We start from the raw sequence: 21,376 nt of genomic DNA, 5'->3' as shown, positions 1-21,376 counted from the left end.
GGACACGTGCGGTCTCAGCGGTCGGGAATCTGGCGTGCCAGCTGTGGATTGTGTCCAGTGCCACCACACTCAGCCGGGGCCTGTGCTGCAGGCCCGGGGGAGCTTCTGCTAGGACTGGGGGGAATGATGAGGGGCATTGCCAGGGGGTCACGGATGGTGGGTTGGGTTGGTGCACAGCTGGCGCCATGTTGTATGGCGCAACGGATGCAGGTTATCAGTCGTGCGCATGCGCGGCCCGAGACACGGCCATTCTCCAGCGTTTTCGGCGGGGGAGGCGGGAGTTTCAGTTGGCGTCGGTGCTAGCCCCTCACCAGTGCCGGAATCGAGAAGGGTTTCACGCTGATATTTTGGTCGTAAAGACCATGCATGCTCCGCTGGTGCTGGCACTTAACCGCTGAAACAGGAAATCCAGCCCCCTGTTTTTCATAACATCCTGTTGATTTAATAGAAATTCATAAACTCATATGCATAAGAATATCCTATCATACTATGTTTTGGGTTTTCTTACAATAGAATGAAATATGCATTCACTACGATGGCTCTTTAGTTCTTGTCATTTGGTAAATCATCAAAATTACCTCGAGTACCATCCTAATACCAGGCATCACTTTTCCTGACCTGGGAGTGGTGATCATTGGTTGGTCCATTCCATACAAAAATCTTCCTTCACTTAAATTGCAAAAGTGGATTTTTAAAAATATAAATTTAGTATACCCAATTATATTTTTCCAATGAAGGGGCAATTTAGGGTGGCCAATCCACCTACCCTGCACATTTTTGGGTTGTGGGGGTGCGACCCACAGAGACATGGGGAGAACGTGCAAAATCCACACGGACAATGCCCCGGGGCCGGGATCGAACCCGGGTCCTCGTCGCCGTGAGGCAGCAGTGCCCACCACTGCGCCAACAGGCTGCCCGTAAAAGCGGATTTAATATTGGACTGGAGCAGCCTAAACGTGACCGAACCTTGATCCTAAAAGGGAGGCTGCTCCAAAATTGGGACGGGTAGGTTTTTTTTTTAGTGATTTTTGTGAGGTCAGGAGGAGCATTAACACTTTTTATTCCACTAAAATTGAGTCGCCCAAGTCCATAACTATCCATGCCTCTTGCTTGAGATTATCTCTCCCCCCAATACCTTGATTAGACTTTTTTATCCTTCCCACTTGATTGACAAGTTTCTTCAAATGTTCAGGCAACTTGCATTGATGTGGTCAAGAAGCCTCTAACCACTTTCATTGAATGGCAAATTCATTCCATGTGCTTCCAATCCATGGGCAAGTGATGGATCAGTGCAACACCCAAAGTCACTGAATCTGAAGACTGAACAAATTGAGATGCTGTGTGCAGATGTACAGGAAGGAGACACACTGAAAGAAAACTGTCAATTGGAAAATGGCCAATATTTCCTCTATTTTATTTCAAGTGCACAGATGATTTATTTGATGGATACAGAACTGGCTGATGGATACAGAACTGCCTTGATGGATACAGAACTGGCTAGGTCATAGAAGGCAGAGAGCAACAATGGAAGGGTGCTTTTCTGATTGGAGGGCTGTGACTAGTGGTGTTCCGCAGGGTTCAGTGCCAGGACCTTTGCTGTTCGTAGTATATATCAATGATTTGGAGGAAAATGTAACTGGTCTGATTAGTAAGTTTGCGGACGACACAAAGGTTGGTGGAATTGTGGATAGTGATGAGGACTGTTGGAGGATACAGCAGGATTTAGATCGTTTGGACACTTGGGCGGAGAGATGGAAGATGGAGTTTAATCCGGACAAATGTGAGGTAATGCATTTTGGAAGGTCTAATGCAGGTAGGGACTATGCAGTGAATGGTAGAACCCTCAAGAGTATTGACAGTCAGAGAGATCTAGGTGTACAGATCCACAGGTCACTGAAAGGGGCAACACAGGTGGAGAAGGTAGTCAAGGAGGCATACGGCACGCTTGCCTTCATTGGCCGGGGCATTGAGTATAAAAATTGGCAGGTCATGTTGCAGCTGTATGGGTGACCACCAGAAAGGGCAGGCAGTCAGTGCAGGAATCCCCTGTGGTTGTTCCCCTCTCGAACAGGTATACCCCTTTGGATACTGTCGGGGGGGATAGCCTATCAGGGGAAAACAGCAGCAGCCAGAGCAGTGGCACCACGGCTGGCTCTGATGTTCAGAAGGGAGGGTCAAAGCTCAGAACAGCAAGAGTAATAGGGGACTCTATAGTCAGGGGCACAGATAGGCGCTTCTGTGGACATGAAAGAGACTCCAGGATGGTATGTTGCCTCCCTGGTGCCAGGGTCCAGGATGTCTCCGAACGGGTAGAGGGCATCCTGAAGGGGGAGGGCAAACAGGCAGAGGTCGTTGTACATATTGGTACTAACGACATAGGCAGGAAGGGGCATGAGGTCCTGCAGCAGGAGTTCAGGGAGCTAGGCAGAAAGTTAAAAGACAGGACAGGGGCTCTTCCGGGGCAGGTGTGACCTATACAAGAAGGACGGGTTGCATCTAAACCGGAGAGGCATAAATATCCTGGCCTCGAGGTTTGCTGGTGTCACACGGGAGGGTTTAAACTAGTATGGCAGGGGGGTGGGCACGGGAGCAATAGGTCAGAAGGTGAGAGCATTGAGGGAGAACTAGGGAATAGGGACAGTGGGGCTCTGAGGCAGAGCAGACAGGGAGAAGTTGCTAAACACAGCGGGTCTGGTGGCCTGAAGTGCATATGTTTTAATGCAAGAAGTATTACGGGTAAGGCAGATGACCTTAGAGCTTGGATTAGTACTTGGAACTATGATGTTGTTGCCATTACAGAGACCTGGTTGAGGGAAGGGCAGGATTGGCAGCTAAACGTTCCAGGATTTAGATGTTTCAGGTGGGATAGAGGGGGATGTAAAAGGGGAGGCGGAGTTGCGCTACTGGTTAGGGAGAATATCACAGCTGTACTGCGGGAGGACACCTCAGAGGGCAGTGAGGCTAAATGGGTAGAGATCAGGAATAAGAAGGGTGCAGTCACAATGTTGGGGGTTTACTACAGGCCTCCCAACAGCCAGCGGGAGATAGAGGAGCAGATAGGTAGACAGATTTTGGAAAAGAGTAAAAACAACAGGGTTGTGGTGATGGGAGAGTTCAACCTTCCCAATATTGACTGGGACTCACTTGGTGCCAGGGGCTTAGACGGGGCGGAGTTTGTAAGGAGCATCCAGGAGGGCTTCTTAAAACAATATGTAGACAGTCCAACTAGGGAAGGAGCGGTACTGGACCTAGTATTGGGGAATGAGCCCGGCCTGGTGGTAGATGTTTCAGTGGGGGAGCATTTTGGTAACAGTGACCACAATTCAGTAAGTTTTAAAGTACTGGTGGACAAGGATAAGAGTGGTCCTAGGATGAATGTGCTAAATTGGGGGAAGGCTAATTATAACAATATTAGGCGGGAACTGAAGAACATAGAATTGGGGGTGGATGTTTGAGGGTAAATCAACATCTGACATGTGGGAGGCTTTCAAGTGTCAGTTGAAAGGAATTCAGGACCGGCATGTTGCTGTGAGGAAGAAGGATAAATACGGCAATTTTCGGGAACCTTGGATAACAAGAGATATTGTAGGCCTCGTCAAAAAGAAAAAGGAGGCATTTGTCAGGGCTAAAAGGTTGGGAACAGACGAAGCCTGCGTGGAATACAAGAAAAGTAGGAAGGAATTTAAGCAAGGAGTCAGGAGGGCTAGAAGGGGTCACGAAAAGTCGTTGGCAAATAGGGTTAAGGAAAATTCCAAGGCTTTTTACAGGTACATAAAAAGCAAGAGGGTAGCCAGGGAAAGGGTTGGCCCACTGAAGGATAGGCAAGGGTATCTATGTGTGGAGCCAGAGGAAATGGGTGAGGTACTAAATGAATACTTTGCATCAGTATTCACCAAAGAGAAGAAATTGGTAGATGTTGAGTCTGGAGAAGGGTGTGTAGATAGCCTGGGTCACATTGAGATCCAAAAAGACAAGGTGTTGGGTGTCTTCAAAAATATTAAGGTAGATAGGTCCCCAGGGCCTGATGGGATCTACCCCAGAATACTGAAGGAGGCTGGAGAGGAAATTGCTGAGGCCTTGACAGAAATCTTTGGATCCTCACTGTCTTCAGGGGATGTCCCGGAGGACTGGAGAATAGCCAATGTTGTTCCTCTGTTTAAGAAAGGTAGCAAGGATAATCCAGGGAACTACAGGCTGGTGAGCCTTACTTCAGTGGTAGGGAAATTACTGGAGAGAATTCTTCGAGACAGGATCTACTCCCATTTGGAAGCAAATGGACGTATTAGTGAGAGACAGCATGGTTTTGTGAAGGGGAGGTCGTGTCTCACTAACTTGATAGAGTTTTTCGAGGAGGTCACTAAGATGATTGATGCAGCTAGAGCAGTGGATGTTGTCTATATGGACTTCAGTAAGGCCTTTGACAAGGTCCCTCATGGTAGACTAGTACAAAAGGTGAAGTCACACGGGATCAGGGGTGAGCTGGCAAGGTGGATACAGAACTGGCTAGGTCATAGAAGGCAGAGAGTAGCAATGGAAGGATGCTTTTCTAATTGGAGGGCTGTGACCAGTGGTGTTCCACAGGGATCAGTGCTGGGACCTTTGCTGTTTGTAGTATATATAAATGATTTGGAGGAAAATGTAACTGGTCTGATTAGGAAGTTTGCAGACGACACAAAGGTTGGTGGAATTGCGGATAGCGATGAGGACTGTCAGAGGATACAGCAGGATTTAGATTGTTTGGAGACTTGGGCGGAGAGATGGCAGATGGAGTTTAATCCGGACAAATGTGAGGTAATGCATTTTGGAAGGTCTAATGCAGGTAGGGAATATACAGTGAATGGTAGAACCCTCAAGAGTATTGAAAGTCAAAGAGATCTAGGAGTACAGGTCCACAGGTCACTGAAAGGGACAACACAGGTGGAGAAGGTAGTCAAGAAGGCATACGGCATGCTTGCCTTCATTGGCTGGGGCATTGAGTATAAGAATTGGCAAGTCATGTTGCAGCTGTATAGAACCTTAGTTAGGCCACACTTGGAGTGTAGTGTTCAATTCTGGTCGCCACACTATCAGAAGGATGTGGAGGCTTTAGAGAGAGTGCAGAAGAGATTTACCAGAATGTTGCCTGGTATGGAGGGCATAGCTATGAGGAGCGGTTGAATAAACTCGGTTTGTTCTCACTGGAACGAAGGAGGTTGAGGGGCGACCTGATAGAGGTCTACAAAATTATGAGGGGCATAGACCGAGTGGATAGTCAGAGGCTTTTCCCCGGAGTAGAGGGGTCAATTACAAGGGGGCATAGGTTTAAGGTGAGAGGGGCAAGGTTTAGAGTAGATGTACGAGGCAAGTTTTTTACGCAGAGGGTAGTGGGTGCCTGGAACTCGCTACCGGAGGAGGTGGTGGAAGCAGGGACGATAGTGACATTTAAGGGGCATCTTGACAAATACATGAATAGGATGGGAAAAAAGGAATACGGACCCAGGAAGTGTAGAAGATTGTAGTTTAGTCGGGCAGCATGGTCGGCACGGGCTTGGAGGGCCGAAGGGCCTGTTCCTGTGCTGTACATTTCTTTGTTCTTTGTTCTTGTTCTTTGTATAGAACCTTAGTTAGGCCACACTTGGAGTATAGTGTTCAATTCTGGTCACCACACTACCAGAAGGATGTGGAGGCTTTAGAGAGGGTGCAGAAGAGATTTACCAGGATGTTGCATGGAATGGAGGGCATTAGCTATGGGGAGAGGTTGAATAAATTTGGTTTGTTCTCACTGAAACGAGGAGGTTGAGGGGCGACCCGATAGAGGTCTGCAAAATTATGAAGGGCACAGACAGAGTGGACAGTCAGAGACTTTTTCCTAGGGTAGAGGGGTCAATTATTAGGGGGCATAGGTTTAAGGTGAGAGGGGCAAGGTTTAGAGGAGATGTACGAGACAAGTTTATTTACACAGAGGGTAGTGGGTGCCTGAAACTCACTGCCGGAGGAGGTGGTGGAAGCAGGGACGACAGTGACAATTAAGGGGCATCTTGACAAATACATGGATAGGATGGGAATAGAGGGATATGGACCCCGGAAGTGTAGAAGATTTTAGTTTAGACGGGCAGCATGGTCGGCTCTGGCTTGGAGGGCCAAATGGCCTGTTCCTGTGCTGTACTTTTCTTTGTATTTAAGTAAACTGTCCCTTTAATTCTTATTATGTGAGAGTGCATGCACAATAATTTAAAGGGCCAACTTGAGTGTGGGATCTTGGGTGTTGCCAGTCATTTTAAGAGAAAATCCACTCTCACCATTTAACAGATATCTCAGACAAAGTATGCACAAGATGCTGCTTGTCAATCTATTCCATGTGGTCACATTCCTGTAAATCTCTCTTAAGCTTCTGTCGTAGCTTATCAAAAGATTAGGAAAAGCACGGAAAGGCTGATCACACCATTTCTCCAGGTTTCAGTTGACCTTTCCCGAAGTTGATTGGGAATAGCGAGAAATGATGCCTCAACAGGTACTGCTGGCCCAAGCCAGGCCTTCATGTAGCTTTACAGCACTTTAATTGCTTCTCATGCATGCCCATACTCTAGTAAGGCACAAATTTAATCTGCTATCGACAACTGAAACCCTTTCAAGGGACTAACCAGTTAAAATTACTTTGAAGCGGCCTCATATTCACTTAATGGCACTTAGGATGGACTGCAGTTTAGACATAAAGCTGTCATTGTGCTCTTGCTCCTTTTCCTCACAGCATCACAAAACTATTGCATAACAATATCGCAGATAGTTGCCAGGCAGGAAGGGCTGAGTGACACCTTCTGTGCTGTAAGATTCTAGGAAAATAAAAGAGAACAGGTCTGACCTGGGAGAGAGCTGAGACCTTAAAAGTCATTGACTTTGAAAATGCTATACCTCTTATTCCTCCTAATAAAATGCAGGAGAGAATAAATGGAGGCCCACGGGCCTCCTTCAAGCTTAGCATTGGTGCCTCATATATCCTGATATACTTGATTTTCTGGCATATCTTCTTTTATATCATTACAGATGTTAAATGCTATGTTTTGGGAAGTTTAAGGTCAACCCTCATCGTTAAGTTAAATTACATTTGGCGATTATATGTGCTTCAGATTCCTTTCAGATGTCTTGTTGATTCCCGGTCTACATGACATTTTCATTGTAACATTTACGAGATCACCCTGTTTCAAATTAGAGCGTTTCCTGCTAAGTTTAGAATATTCAGCTGATTGATTCAAAGCAATTTTACTCTTCCGAAATTCTCAAAATGAATTACAAAGAATAGATAATAAAAGTATGTTCAAAAGAAATTGGGCTAGATTCTCCATTTCAGAGACTTAGAGGGCGATTTAATGGCCAAATTGCGCTTAAGCGTGAGCACGATAAGGCCATTAAATCACAGGAGTGGCCAAAAACAAGAACCGTGGCAGGTGCCGATCTGTTTGTGATCTAACCAGCTCACTCCCATTGGCGAAATCAGTGTCCTGCCGCAGCATGGCGAGAAACCAATAATCACCATATAATTCACAGGAGCAGCCCCCCATCTAACGGCCACCCCAGCAAGTGGTCACGGGGGTGTCGATTGGTACAAAACGTGAAGCTGGTGGAAGGGCTGCTGCGGGGACCCGGGGAGGTGAGTAGCCACCTTCATTCACAGGCAAAGAGGCCGGGGGCACTGGGGTTGCTGCCCTGATGCTCAGAGGGGGGTGGGGGAGCCACCGGGGGGGCCAGCCTCCACCATGATGATCCGTGGGTAGTCCGTGCACGGTATCGCCTAGCATCACAGCACAGACAGTGACCCAAGCCGGAATCGAACCTGGGACCCTGGAGCTGTGAAGCAATTGTGCTATCCACAATGCTACCGTGCTGCCCTTAAGAACAAATTAATCTACACTATATCATTTTACCGTAATCCATGTACCTATCCAATAGCTGCTTGAAGGTCCCTAATGTTTGCGACTCAACTACTTCCACAGGCGGTGCATTCCATGCCCCCACTACTCTCTGGGTAAAGAACCTACCTCTGACATCCCCCCTATATCTTCCACCATTCACCTTAAATTTATGTCCCCTTGTAATGGTTTGTTCCACCTGGGGATAAAGTCTCTGACTGTCTACTCTATCTATTCCCCTGATCATCTTATAAACCTCTATCAAGTTGCCCCTCATCCTTCTCCGTTCTAATGAGAAAAGGCCTAGCACCCTCAACCTTTCATCGTAAGACCTACTCTCCATTCCAGGCAACATCCTGGTAAATCTCCTTTGCACCTTTTCCAAAGCTTCCACATCCTTCCTAAAATGAGGCGACCAGAACTGTACACAGTACTCCAAATGTGGCCTTACCAAAGTTTTGTACAGCTGCATCATCACCTCACGGCTCTTAAATTCAATCCCTCTGTTAATGAACGCGAGCACACCATAGGCCTTCTTCACAGCTCTATCCACTTGAGTGGCAACTTTCAAAGATGTATGAACATAGACCCCAAGATCTCTCTGCTCCTCCACATTGCCAAGCACTCTACCGTTAACCCTGTATTCCGCATTCATATTTGTCCTTCCAAAATGGACAACTTCACACTTTTCAGGGTTAAACTCCATCTGCCACTTCTCAGCCCAGCTCTGCATCCTATCTATGTCTCTTTGCAGCCGACAACACTATCCACAACTCCACCAATCTTCGTATCGTCTGTAAATTTACTGACCCACCCTTCAACTCCCTCATCCAAGTCATTAATGAAAATCAAAAACAGCAGAGGACCCAGAACTGATCCCTGCGGTACGCCACTGGTAACTGGGATCCAGGTTGAATATTTGCCATCCACCACCACTCTCTGACTTCTATCGGTTAGCCAGTTCGTTATCCAACTGGCCAAATTTCCCACTATCCCATGCCTCCTTACTTTCTGCAGAAGCCTACCATGGGGAACCTTATCAAATGCCTTACTAAAGTCCATGTACACTACATCCACTGCTTTACCTTCATCCACATGCTTGGTCACCTCCTCAAAAAATTCAATAAGCCTTGTAAGGCAAGACCTACCCCTCACAAATCCGTGCTGACTATCCCTAATCAAGCAGTGCCTTTCCAGATGCTCAGAAATCCTATCCTTCAGTACCCTTTCCACGACTTTGCCTACCACCGAAGTAAGACTAACTGGCCTGTAATTCCCAGGGTTATCCCTAGTCCCTTTTTTGAACAGGGGCACGACATTCGCCACTCTCCAATCCCCAGGTACCACCCCTGTTGACAGTGAGGACGAAAAGATCATTGCCAACGGCTCTGCAATTTCATCTCTTGCTTCCCATAGAATCCTTGGATATATCCCGTCAGGCCCGGGGGACTTGTCTATACTCAAGTTTTTCAAAATGCCCAACACATCTTCCTTCCTAACAAGTATTTCCTCGAGCTTACCAGTCTGTTTCACACTGTCCTCTCCAACAATATGGCCCCTCTCATTTGTAAATACAGAAGAAAAGTACTCGTTCAAGACCTCTCCTATCTCTTCAGACTCAATACACAATCTCCCGCTACTGTCCTTGATCGGACCTACCCTCGCTCTAGTCATTCTCATATTTCTCACATATGTGTAAAAGGCCTTGGGGTTTTCCTTGATCCTACCCGCCAAAGATTGTTCATGCCCTCTCTTAACTCTCCTAATCCCTTTCTTCAGTTCCCTCCTGGCTATCTTGTATCCCTCCAACGCCCTGTCTGAACCTTGTTTCCTCAGCCTTACATAAGTCTCCCTTTTCCTCTTAACAAGACATTCAACCTCTCTTGTCAACCATGGTTCCCTCACTCGACCATCTCTTCCCTGCCTGACAGGGACATACATATCAAGGACACGTAGTACCTGTTCCTTGAACAAGTTCCACATTTCACTTGTGTCCTTCACTGACAGCCTATGTTCCCAACTTATGCACTTCAATTCTTGTCTGACAACATCGTATTTACCCTTCCCCCAATTGTAAACCTTGCCCTGTTGCACGCACCTATCCCTCTCCATTACTTATAAACTTCTGCACTGCAAATTCCATGACAAACTGGAGCACCCAGAGGAAACCCACGCAGACACGGTGAGAACATGCACAGACAGTGACCCAAGCTGGAATCGAACCTGGGACCCTAATGCTGTGAAGCAATAGTGCTAACCACTGTGCTACCCTGCCGCCTGCTGTGGGTGGGTGAGTAGCATTCACAGCAGAATCCCATCCTTAACAGGTGGTAAGTTGCAATGTTCTTAGTTTAAATGCATTTTAACCTCTCAGGCATCGGAATGAGGAAATGGCCATACAGCCTCTCGAGCCGGCTCTACCACTCAACCCGATCATGTCTGATCTTTTACCTCAGTGCCATTTTCCTGCACTGTCCCCATAGCCCTTGATTTCTCCAATATGTAGAAATCTATCAATCTCCGTCTTGAACTTACTCAATGGCTGAGCCTCCACAGCTCTCTCGGGTAAAGACTTCCAATGATACACCACTCTCTGAATGAAGAAATTCCTTCTCATCTCAGTCCTAAGTGGCCTGGCATCTTATCCTGAGAGTATCTCTCCTGATTCTGGTTAACCAACCGCGCCCCCAGCCCGCTCCCACCCCCAGCCAGGGTAATCATCCTTCCTGCATCTACCCTTTCGAGCTCTCATTTTATATATTTCAATGACATCACCTCTCATTCTTCTGAACTCCAGAAACTACAGGCCCAGCCTCCTTAATTTTGAGCAAAACAGCAGCGAGGTCATTTGCAGCCTCTTCTCATCAATTCTTCCCCTGCCGGCTCATCCCACTAGACAGAAAATATTGCTTACTGAGTGAGAGCATGGGATGACAAGTTGAACTTAAAGGACAACTGATATTTCACAGTTCACTGCCGGAGCATCGCTAGCCGATAATGAACCAACACTGACAGAATGTTGAATAGCAACCTAAGATTACACCACACTGTCTATCTGCCTGTTGCAGAAGCAATATCAGTGAGTAGCCACAAATGGGCAAAGAATATAAAAAGAAAGTAAGTAACTCAGGCATCAACTTACCCACATGGCACTGTTTCATTGTTTTGGTTTTGGTACTCTGACCCATTCACCCAAGTTATGGTTTTATTCATACACATTTTTTCTGGGTCATTTAGTTCTTGTAATTCAATGTCATAAGCAATGAATGTATCGGTCAGCAAACCAAACACCAATAACATAGCAGGCTGGGCTACTCCATGAAGCATTGCACAGAGGCCTCCAAATACCATCAGGACGATTTCAGAGCAGGAAGCAAACCTGAACTGGAAGAAAGAACATTTAATATTATTTGTGACAGGAGCAGCTGTTTTCTATGTTCCATTCTCAGAAAACTGAGCACTTGTCAAAAAAAAAGACTCCCCAATGGTAATGAAGTGACATGACAAATTGACAATGGAGTGTGCCTAACAATCTGTTAATGAATTTGGCCATTATATTAACAGAGTTTAGAAATATATCCTGAGGAGGTCAATGTGTAGCGGACAAATGATCCTAACCAAGAATTTACCTTGGTAAAAACCTGTTACATCTCTAATTTTCGGTTCATCGACTTGAGGTGTAACTCTGTTTCTTTCTCCATAGATGCTGCTGGACTTGCTGAGTTTCCATTATTTTCTACTTCCATCTCAGATTTCCAGCAGCATTTTGCTTTTACCCTGATGTTTAATTCACTGCGACTTCTCCTCGAGAATGTCCACCTTGGAGGTGCTCTGCTCTTCTCTCCCACGCGATTTTCATTTGTCTCTCCTACCTGGCATGCAGCTATTACACTTCTAGTCCTGGTGAAAGATCATCAAACTGAAACATTGGACCGGAATTTCAATGTGGGATCAGGGAACACGACCCCCTGAGTGAATACTGAGTGCCTCCGGGGGCAATAGCTGCCTGCCTGCCTGACACCAGTGGCAAAGGTGGGTTGGGGGCGGTCGTTGTCTTCCTGAGGACATCAGGAAGCTCATTCTCGGCCCAGGAGTATGACGATGGCCAAAAGGACGTCATGTTGAGGTGCAGTGCTGATCCTGACAGTATTTGAATCCTCAAATTTCAATTTAACACAAAGACAAACACATTTTCTTTTGGCCTGTGGTTAACGCCATCAACTGTGCACTAATGTGTGCGAGACTATGTGGAATCACCAAAACGAGACATCAAAATTGCTTTCTTGAATGCCCTAGCTCCTTCAGGTGGCAAATGGATTTCCCATTCCCTAAAGGCTTTTTACACGTACATAAAAAGCAAGAGGGTAGCCAGGGAAAGGGTTGGCCCACTGAAGGATAGGCAATGGAATCTATATGTGGAGCCAGAGGAAATGGGCGAGGTACTAAATGAATACTTTGCATCAGTATTCACCAAAGAGAAGGAATTGGTAGATGTTGAGTCTGGAGAAGGGTGTGTAGATAGCCTGGGTCACACTGAGATCCAAAAAGACGAGGTGTTGGGCGTCTTAAAAAATATTAAGGTAGATAAGTCCCCAGGGCCTGATGGGATCTACCCCAGAATACTGAGGGAGGCTGGAGAGGAAATTGCTGAGGCCTTGACAGAAATCTTTGGATCCTCACTGTCTTCAGGTGATGTCCCGGAGGACTGGAGAATAGCCAATGTTGTTCCTCTGTTTAAGAGGGGTAGCAAGGATAATCCAGGGAACTACAGGCTGGTGAGCCTTACTTCAGTGGTAGGGAAATTACTGGAGAGAATTCTTCGAGACAGGATCTACTCCCATTTGGAAGCAAATGGACGTATTAGTGAGAGGCAGCATGGTTTTGTGAAGGGGAGGTCATGTCTCACTAACTTGATAGAGTTTTTCGAGGAGGTCACAAAGATGATTGATGCAGGTAGGGCAGTAGATGTTGTCTATATGAACTTCAGTAAGGCCTTTGACAAGGTCCCTCATGGTAGACTCGTACAAAAGGTGAAGTCACACGGGATCAGGGGTGAGCTGGCAAGGTGGATACAGAACTGGCTAGGTCATAGAAGGCAGAGAGTAGCAATGGGGCTGGTTTAACACACTAAGGGGCTGGTTTAGCACACTGGGCTAAATCGCTGGCTTTTAAAGCAGACCAAGGCAGGCCAGCAACATAGTTCAATTCCCGTACCAGACTCCCCAAACAGGCGCCGGACTGTGGCGACTAGGGGCTTTTCACAGTAACTTCATTGAAGCCTACTCATGACAATAAGCGATTTTCATTTTTTTTTTCAATGGAAGGATGCTTTTCTAATTGGAGGGCTGTGACCAGTGGTGTTCCGCAGAGATCAGTGCTGGGACCTTTGCTGTTTGTAGTATATATAAATGATTTGGAGGAAAATGTAACTGGTCTGATTAGGAAGTTTGCAGACGACACAAAGGTTGGTGGAATTGCGGATAGCGATGAGGACTGTCAGAGGATACAGCAGGATTTAGATTGTTTGGAGACTTGGGCGGAGAGATGGCAGATGGAGTTTAATCCGGACAAATGTGAGGTAATGCATTTTGGAAGGTCTAATGCAGGTAGGGAATATACAGTGAATGGTAGAACCCTCAAAAGTCAGAGAGATCTAGGAGTACAGGTCCACAGGTCACTGAAAGGGGCAACACAGGTGGAGAAGGTAGTCAAGAAGGCATACGGCATGCTTGCCTTCATTGGCTGGGGCATTGAGTATAAGAATTGGCAAGTCATGTTGCAGCTGTATAGAACCTTAGTTAGGCCACACTTGGAGTATAGTGTTCAATTCTGGTCGCCACACTACCAGAAGGATGTGGAGGCTTTAGAGAGGTGCAGAAGAGATTTACCAGAATGTTGCCTGGTATGGAGGGCAGTAGCTATGAGGAGCGGTTGAATAAACTCGGTTTGTTCTCACTGGAACGAAGGAGGTTGAGGGGCGACCTGATAGAGGTCTACAAAATTATGAGGGGCATAGACAGAGTGGATTGTCAGAGGCTTTTCCCCGGGGTAGAGGGGTCAATTACTTGGGGGCATAGGTTTAAGGTGAGAGGGGCAAGGTTTAGAGTAGATGTACGAGGCAAGTTTTTTATACAGAGGGTAGTGGGTGCCTGGAACTCGCTACCGGAGGAGGTGGTGGAAGCAGGGACGATAGTGACATTTAAGGGGCATCTTGCCAAATACATGAATAGGATGGGAATAGAGGGATACGGACCCAGGAAGTGTAGAAGATTGTAGTTTAGTCGGGCAGCATGGTCGGCACGGGCTTGGAGGGCCGAAGGGCCTGTTCCTGTGCTGTACATTTCTTTGTTCTTTGTTCTTTGTAAACCCACCCGCCCCAACAGAAAAATTGCAAACTGTCTCAGAGGCTTCGGGACATAGAGGTGATTTTCAAATCTTGCTTGCACTGAGTCTCGAGCCCATCATCATTTGACAATATGGCTCTTTAACCCCATTTCTCTCTTCACAAATGCTGTCAGATTTGCTGAATATTTCCAGGATTTCTGCTTTTATTGCAGATTTCCAAAATCTGCAGTGTTTTGCGTTTACATTGCTGTAGGATTAAGAAAGGAATGCTTGCAACTCTTGAGTGATACAAGGAGAACACACAGCAAATAATTTTCTGTTTGCAGTTCATCAACTGAAATATGGGCCGGGATCCTCCGCCCCATTTTCGGCAGATAGGAAAACTGGTGGGGAAATCAATGGGAGGCCCAAAACGGCTTTATACTGGCAGGATTCCCATTCAGATTGTCTACGCCCACCGCCAATGACATAATGGGCCTGCTGGTGGCACACAGTCCCCGGGGGGAAGAGGCTCATGACCAGGCAGTGCCCCCTGGCACGGGCCAGGGCCAGGGGTCAGTGCCATGTAGCACTGCTGTGGGGGAGAGGGTGGGGGCGGGGAGGGGGGAGCTTCCATTGGGGAGGTTCCTGTGTCTGTGGGAGAGGGGCTTTTCTGGTGGGGTGCGATGTGTGCATGGGTGGGGGTCTCTGTGTTCATCGAGAGGGGATTACCTGAGGGGATGGGGCATATGCGTGGGTGGTGGTGGTCTCCGCATGTGTGGGGGACCCTTTTCATTTATGATTTTTTTTAAACGTGGCCCGATCATTTGTAGTTGCTCACACAATGGATGCATTCCGAGACCTCCAGCAACATGGCATTGTGGGACCCACCTCCAGGACTTTATCAACTAAATGGCAAAATATATGGTGGGAAAATCTGGCAGTGGAACTGGAGGGCAGCACATTGGGCGGGATTCTCCGCCGGCGGGATTCCCTGTTTTGCCGGTGCCTGGGGGTTTCCCGACGGCGTGGGACTGCCCCCCACAATGAGAAACCCATTGACCGGCCGGCGTAACGGAGAATCCAACCGGCGGGTTGGGACAGAAATGTGGTGCGGCGGGACGGAGAATCCAGCCCATTGTTTTTTCCCACGTTGACACTTAGTTAAAAAATAATAAAATAAAATTTTCCGCAGCAGACCAACCAATGAAAATGAACAATGAATTAAAAATATATATATTCCTGCGATGCGGTCAATGCCGCCCGACTACATTTATTGCCCATCCATAGCTATTCGGAAATGAAGGTGGGCCAGCTCGGTTTTACGCTGGTGTGAATTCTCTGCTGGTGCCCATGGCGGATCAGAAAATCTGCTGTGGGCCGGCGTGAAACTGATTTGCATCCTGCTAATCAGATGTAAATAAACGCCTGACCTCCAATGTCCGATTCTCCGCGACACTAGCGGGAAAACACAGCAGCGCAAAACACATCACAGACAACGTGGCATGAAGATGTCAGGACTCACCTAAGCAATGCGGAATTCATGATGTAGGCCAACAGCAACCCTGCACCCTGGATATAATATTATTATTATGTCCATCTTGTGGCCTCAGAGTGCTCCTGGAGTCTTGGACATTGGGATGGTACTCTTTAAAAGGGGTCGGTGCAGACGCGATGGGCTGAGTGGCCTCCTTCTGCACTGTCGGGATTCAATTCTATTCTTAACATGTTGCACAAGTCGTAATGGATAAGGCTTTTTAACCACCAATGAAAGAATGTACAGGAGAAGATAGTGAGCTCGATCATAATCCAGAGGTGATTCAACAACTGTTTATGTTGATGAATGGCCAATGCAGATGGCAGAAGGCAGAGAGTGGGGATAAAGCGGTCTTTTTCAGGATGGCAGCCGGTGACTAGTGGTGTGTCTCAGGGGTCTGTGCTGGGACCACAGCTTTTCCCAATATACATTAATGATCTGGAAGAAGGAACTGAAGGCACTGTTGCTAAGTTTGCAGATGATACAAAGATCTGTAGAGGGACAGGTAGTATTGAGGAAGCAGGGGGCTGCAGAAGGATTTGGATAGGCTAAAAGAGTGGGCAATGAAGTGGCAAATGAAATACAATGTGGAAAAGTGTGAGGTTATGCACTTTGGAAGGAGGAATTTAGGCATAGACTATTTTCTAAATGGGGAAATGCTTAGGAAATCAGAAGCACAAAGGGACTTGGGAGTCCTTGTTCACGATTCTCTTAAGGTTAACGTGCAGGTTCAGTCGGCAGTTAGGAAGGCAAATGCAATGTTAGCATTCATGTCAAGAGGGCTAGAATACAAGAGCAGAGATATACTTCTGAGGCTGTATAAGGCTCTGGTCAGACCCCATTTGGAGTATTGTGAGCAGTTTTGGACCCTGTATCCAAGGAAGGATGTGCTGGTTCTTGGAAAGGGTCCAGAGGAGGTTGACAAGAATGATCCCTGGAATGAAGAACTTGTTGTATGAGGAGCGGTTGAGGACTCTTGGTCTGTGCTCATTGGAGTTCAGAAGGATGAGGAGAGGTCTTATCGAAACTTACAGGATACTGCGAGGCCTGGATAGAGTGGACGTGGGGAGGATGTTTCCACTAGTAGGAAAAACTAGAACCAGAGGACACCATATCAGACTAAAGGGACGATCCTTTAAAACAGAGATGAGAAGGAATTTCTTCAGCCAGAGGGTGGTGAATCTGTGGAATTCTTTGCTGCAGAAGGTTGTGGAGGCCAAATCACTTAGTGTCTTTAAGACAAAGATAGATAGGTTCTTGATTAATAAGGGGATCAGGGGTTAGGGGGAGAAGGCAGGAGAATGGGGATGAGAAAATATCAGCCATGATTGAGTGGCGGAGCAGACTCGATGGGCCGAGTGGCCTAATTCTGCTCCCATGTCTTATGGTCTTATGGTCCTACTTAGAAGTGGGGTCAGTTTTTTACTGATGGCAATCATTTCTTTTTTTTGGTCTTTCCACTTTAACTTGTCCAGAGACAATTACAGGCCAGGGGTAGTAGTGATTTCAGGATCACTACTAATTCCTATGGCCCTAATGGAGACAGCGCTCTTTTCATTAGCTACTTGTATTGCACTGCCAAGAAACCTTTTAAACTTTCACTCTGGATCTGCCTCCAAGTGTGTCGGAGCCAGTCCTTAATGTATCATGGAGTGTAGAGCATAGCTCCTGGACAGGAATGATTGGCAGGTTTGTGGCAACTGATGCTTTTGTTCAGCATACTTGAGTTTCTCCTACAGGTCCCTCATGCTGCATGCTCTTTATCAACAGTCTGGAGAAAGGGAAATATAATGCACTGCATGACCAAAATCTGAATCAATTATTTGCATCATGCTTTGCAAACAGGCAAGTGACTGGTGATAAATCACTGCGGAACAATCCTCTATTTCACAGCTTGTTCTGTGAGGCAAAAATAAAACCTCAAGTGACTGAACATAACAATGCTCTGACTCCACTTAACAGCAGTCAGCCCTTAATTAGTCATCATATCAGCCTCTTCCACACCCCAAAAAAAGTGATTCATTCATTTTTTTCCTCATTACTAAAACACGCCCAAGCACATGGTGCTTGTCTAAACTTCAGGTATGTTTAACAATAGACATCAAGATAAACATGATGTTATTGTTTCTCTTCTTGGACCTAGTGGTGCACAAGGCAGACATTGGTCAGTTCTCGTAGCGAGGTTTTTCCCAGAACAGGTCACTACCATGTCATCAGAGGCCTAGAGCTTGAAGGGTACCACTCTGTATCCAGCATGATGGCCAAGAATCTCTCCCACTCTTACCGCCTGCCATTGGCGTGTTGGAAGGACTTTGCGGCTTGACGCTCAATGTGTTGGCCACCTTATGAACACACCTTCTTTTGCCATCAAGTCTTAGATAGGACTTGCACTCGGAGGTTCTGTCACAGAAGCAAAAAGTCTACCCATTGTGCCACCAGACCTCCAAGGTAGCCATGATGGTTAAAAAAACATTTATATATATATGTGCACAGTTAAGCTATTTTGTGATACATATTCTGAAATACATGTATGCATGAAAAGATGTTTCAAAATCAGTTTGCAATGGAAGATTATTCCTCCTATGTCTCTTTAATGTCCTGTTACTTCCATATAGATATTTCTGAGACATTATCCCAGCATGATCTATAGGCCTTGGAAAAAGGATACTTCCTAATTAGTCTTCCCATTTGATATAGAATCATCTGTAAACTTCTCATATTCTCTTCTTCCTGTTCTCCTCTGCCTCCATAATAAAAACACCAGATTAAAGTCCAACAGGTTTGTTTCGAATCACTAGATTTCGGAGCGCAGCTCCTTCATCAGGTGAGTGAAGAGGTGGGTTCCACAAACGCTTATATGGACAAAGTCAATGATGCAAGATGATCCTTTGAATGCCAGTCTTTGCAGGTAATTAAGTCTTTACAGGTCTAGATGGTGCGACTGGAGAGAGGGATAATCACAGGTTAAAGAGGTGTGAATTGTCTCAAGCCAGGATAATTGGTAGGATTTCGAAAGCCCAGGCCAGATGGAGGAGCGGAATGTAATGAGACATGAATCCAAGGTCCCAGTTGAGGCCGTACTTATGCGTGCTGCTTGGCGATTCTGCGTTGTCGCGCGTCCTGAAGGCCGCCTTGGAGAACGCTTACCCGAAGATCAGAGGCTGAATGCCCTTGACTGCTGAAGTGTTCCCCGACTGGAAGGGAACATTCCTGCTTGGCGACTGTCACGCGATATCTGTTCATCCGTTGTCGCAGCGTCTGCAATGTACCACGGCTCAGGGTACTGTGCCCACCCCAGTCCAACGCTGGCATCTCCACATCATAATAACAACATCAAAGGAATAACCATTGTTAACCCAAAGACAAAGAACTCCATAACAGAAGAATGAGAAATTAAATAATTCTCTGATTAACTTCTGGGGCGAAATTCTCCGGTATCGGCGCGATGTCCGCTGACTGGCGCCCAAAACGGCGGGGGGTCGGAGAATCTCGCCCCTGAATGGCAGTTTGCAGAATCCTTTCTTAGCAGCATGCAAGGAGCCATTCAAAGCCTGTGAACGGAAATATTTGCTGCTCTGTTGATTTCTATAGGTAATATGTTCCCCTTTTCTGCAGATTGTGTTTGCACCTGCACCTAGTTTCTATGTTTCTGTCAGGTATAATCAGGTGTAAATTATAGTGTATCTCACCTGTTAAACAGACCAGCCTCAGTGTTGAATAAAAACAAGAAAACAAAAGACAGATCTCAACTCAAACACTCCCCATGTCCCATCCATGTCAACTCATACCACCTCATTCCCCTGTACCCAATTCCCATGGCCTCTCATACCTCCATGTCAATCAATGCCCTCTACCAACACGCAATCACTTTTACAGCTGCTATGGAAACTTAGTGCATATTCATGCAAACCCATGACCCCTACTCCCCACCCTTTTTCCTTACATCCTCCATGCTTATTCACCCAATATGTGACATGGGCTGACCTTAGAAGCCATGGTGAGATGAAATAAAATAAAGTTTTGAGTCTCTGTTGCAGACATCACTGATTTATACACTCTCATTTATAAACAAAAAACATTCAATACATTTACATTTTTTCAATTGCTTAGTCACATATAAAAATGAATATTTTTTTCAAGTACTTTAAAAAAAAAAAATTTAGAGTATCCAATTCTTTTTTTCCAATTAAGGGGCAATTTAGTGTGGCCAATCCACTTACCCTGCACAACTTTGGGTTGTGGGGGTGAGACCCACACAAACACGGGGAGAATGTGCAAACTCCACACAGACAATGACCTGGGGCCAGAATCGAACCTGGGTCCTCAGCGTTGTGAGGCAGCAGTGCTAACCACTGCACCACAGTGCCGCCCCTCAAGTACCCAATTACATTATGAAAACAAACATTTACAAACATAGCCCCACATCAAACATGGGGATGGTCATGGTCTACCGCGACACAGCTGGTAGATGACGGGAGAGGCCTCCCGCAGGCTTCCCAGCAGCCTTTACACCTCGTGGGACATCAGAATCCTGGCCAAAAGGGGCTTGACAAACCGGCACACCTATGTAGGTTTTAAACCAACATAGGCAGGCTTACCTGGGATCTACTGGCCTCCCGGGATTTACCATCCTCCTCAGGAAGGCTGCAGCTGGGTGCCGTTCAGTACTGGTCCACACAAATGTGGACCAGGTGGAATGGCACCTGAGGGGTTTCCCAGGCCATCAGAGGCCTCTGAGTGGCTAGGGATAGTACAGGGTGCTCCCTGGTCCTTCGTCCTGGAATGTGGGCATCTTGGCACTGCCCGGCTGGCAGCTTGGCACTGCCACCCTGGCACTGCCAAGGTGCCTGTGTAGCACTTCCAAGCTGATAGGAGCACTGCTAGGATGCCAGGGTGGCAGTGCAAGGGTGCCCGGATGGCACCACCAAAGGCCAGGGCCCAATGGGGGCCATGACCATGAAAGGAGGGTGGAGGGGGGGATAGAAGGTGGGGAGGTGCAGGGCAGGTAGGTTGGGGTCTCTGGGATGTGGGGGGGGTGATGGGTGGGGGTCCTGGAGGGGGGCCTCTAGGGGGGCGTGGGGAAGACTGAAATGGGGCCCCCAGGGACCCCATAGCGGGGTGTTCTCACTTGGGGATGTGTGGGGCAGTGCCCATGTGTGTGGAGGGTGACATTGCCCATTGCTTGGGGGGGGTGAGTGACCCACAAACTCACTTAGAGATCGAAGCATTCTTTCAAAATGGCGGCCCGATCTCTGTGTTCAGCTCCCCAATACTGAAAAAAATTCAAATGTGGGCTAAACCGGTCAGACACTCCCCAAGGCCCAAAAAAGTGACTAAGTGACATTTGATAGAGGTGGAGAACTCGCTGGCAGAACCGGTGGGAAACCCCCAGCAAAATCTGCCACAAATAAACTTAGACATTTTTCCATTAAATTCCGCCATTATAACCATATGAAGCTGTCAAACTGTCAATTTACAGGCTTCCCACTGTGATAATGATAGGTTGTGGAATCAGTCATGCAGCATGAATCCTATAATGATAATCCTCAGCCTAATGTCTATAGAGAGCGAGTGAAATTGCAAGCAGTCCTAGCAGGCTGTTTTTTCGCCAAAATAATTAAAGGACTTGAGA

At 46.8% G+C, this 21,376-nt stretch overlaps 1 protein-coding gene across 4 annotated transcripts in view; it reads right to left on the bottom strand.

Moving 5' to 3' along the window:
- LOC140389431 (bile salt export pump-like) overlaps window positions 1-21,376 on the bottom strand; it is a 155,297-nt gene that overhangs the window by 109,709 nt on the left and 24,212 nt on the right. For all 4 annotated transcript variants that reach the window (XM_072473575.1, XM_072473581.1, XM_072473588.1 and 1 more), the window contains one exon: window positions 11,026-11,267. In XM_072473575.1, coding sequence (XP_072329676.1) covers window positions 11,026-11,267 — 242 coding nt within the window. The remainder of the gene's footprint in view (window positions 1-11,025; window positions 11,268-21,376) is intronic.

The sequence above is a fragment of the Scyliorhinus torazame genome, chromosome 2, assembly GCF_047496885.1.
Source record: "Scyliorhinus torazame isolate Kashiwa2021f chromosome 2, sScyTor2.1, whole genome shotgun sequence".
NCBI lineage: Eukaryota > Metazoa > Chordata > Chondrichthyes > Carcharhiniformes > Scyliorhinidae > Scyliorhinus > Scyliorhinus torazame.
This window is presented reverse-complemented; position numbering and strand designations above follow the sequence as displayed.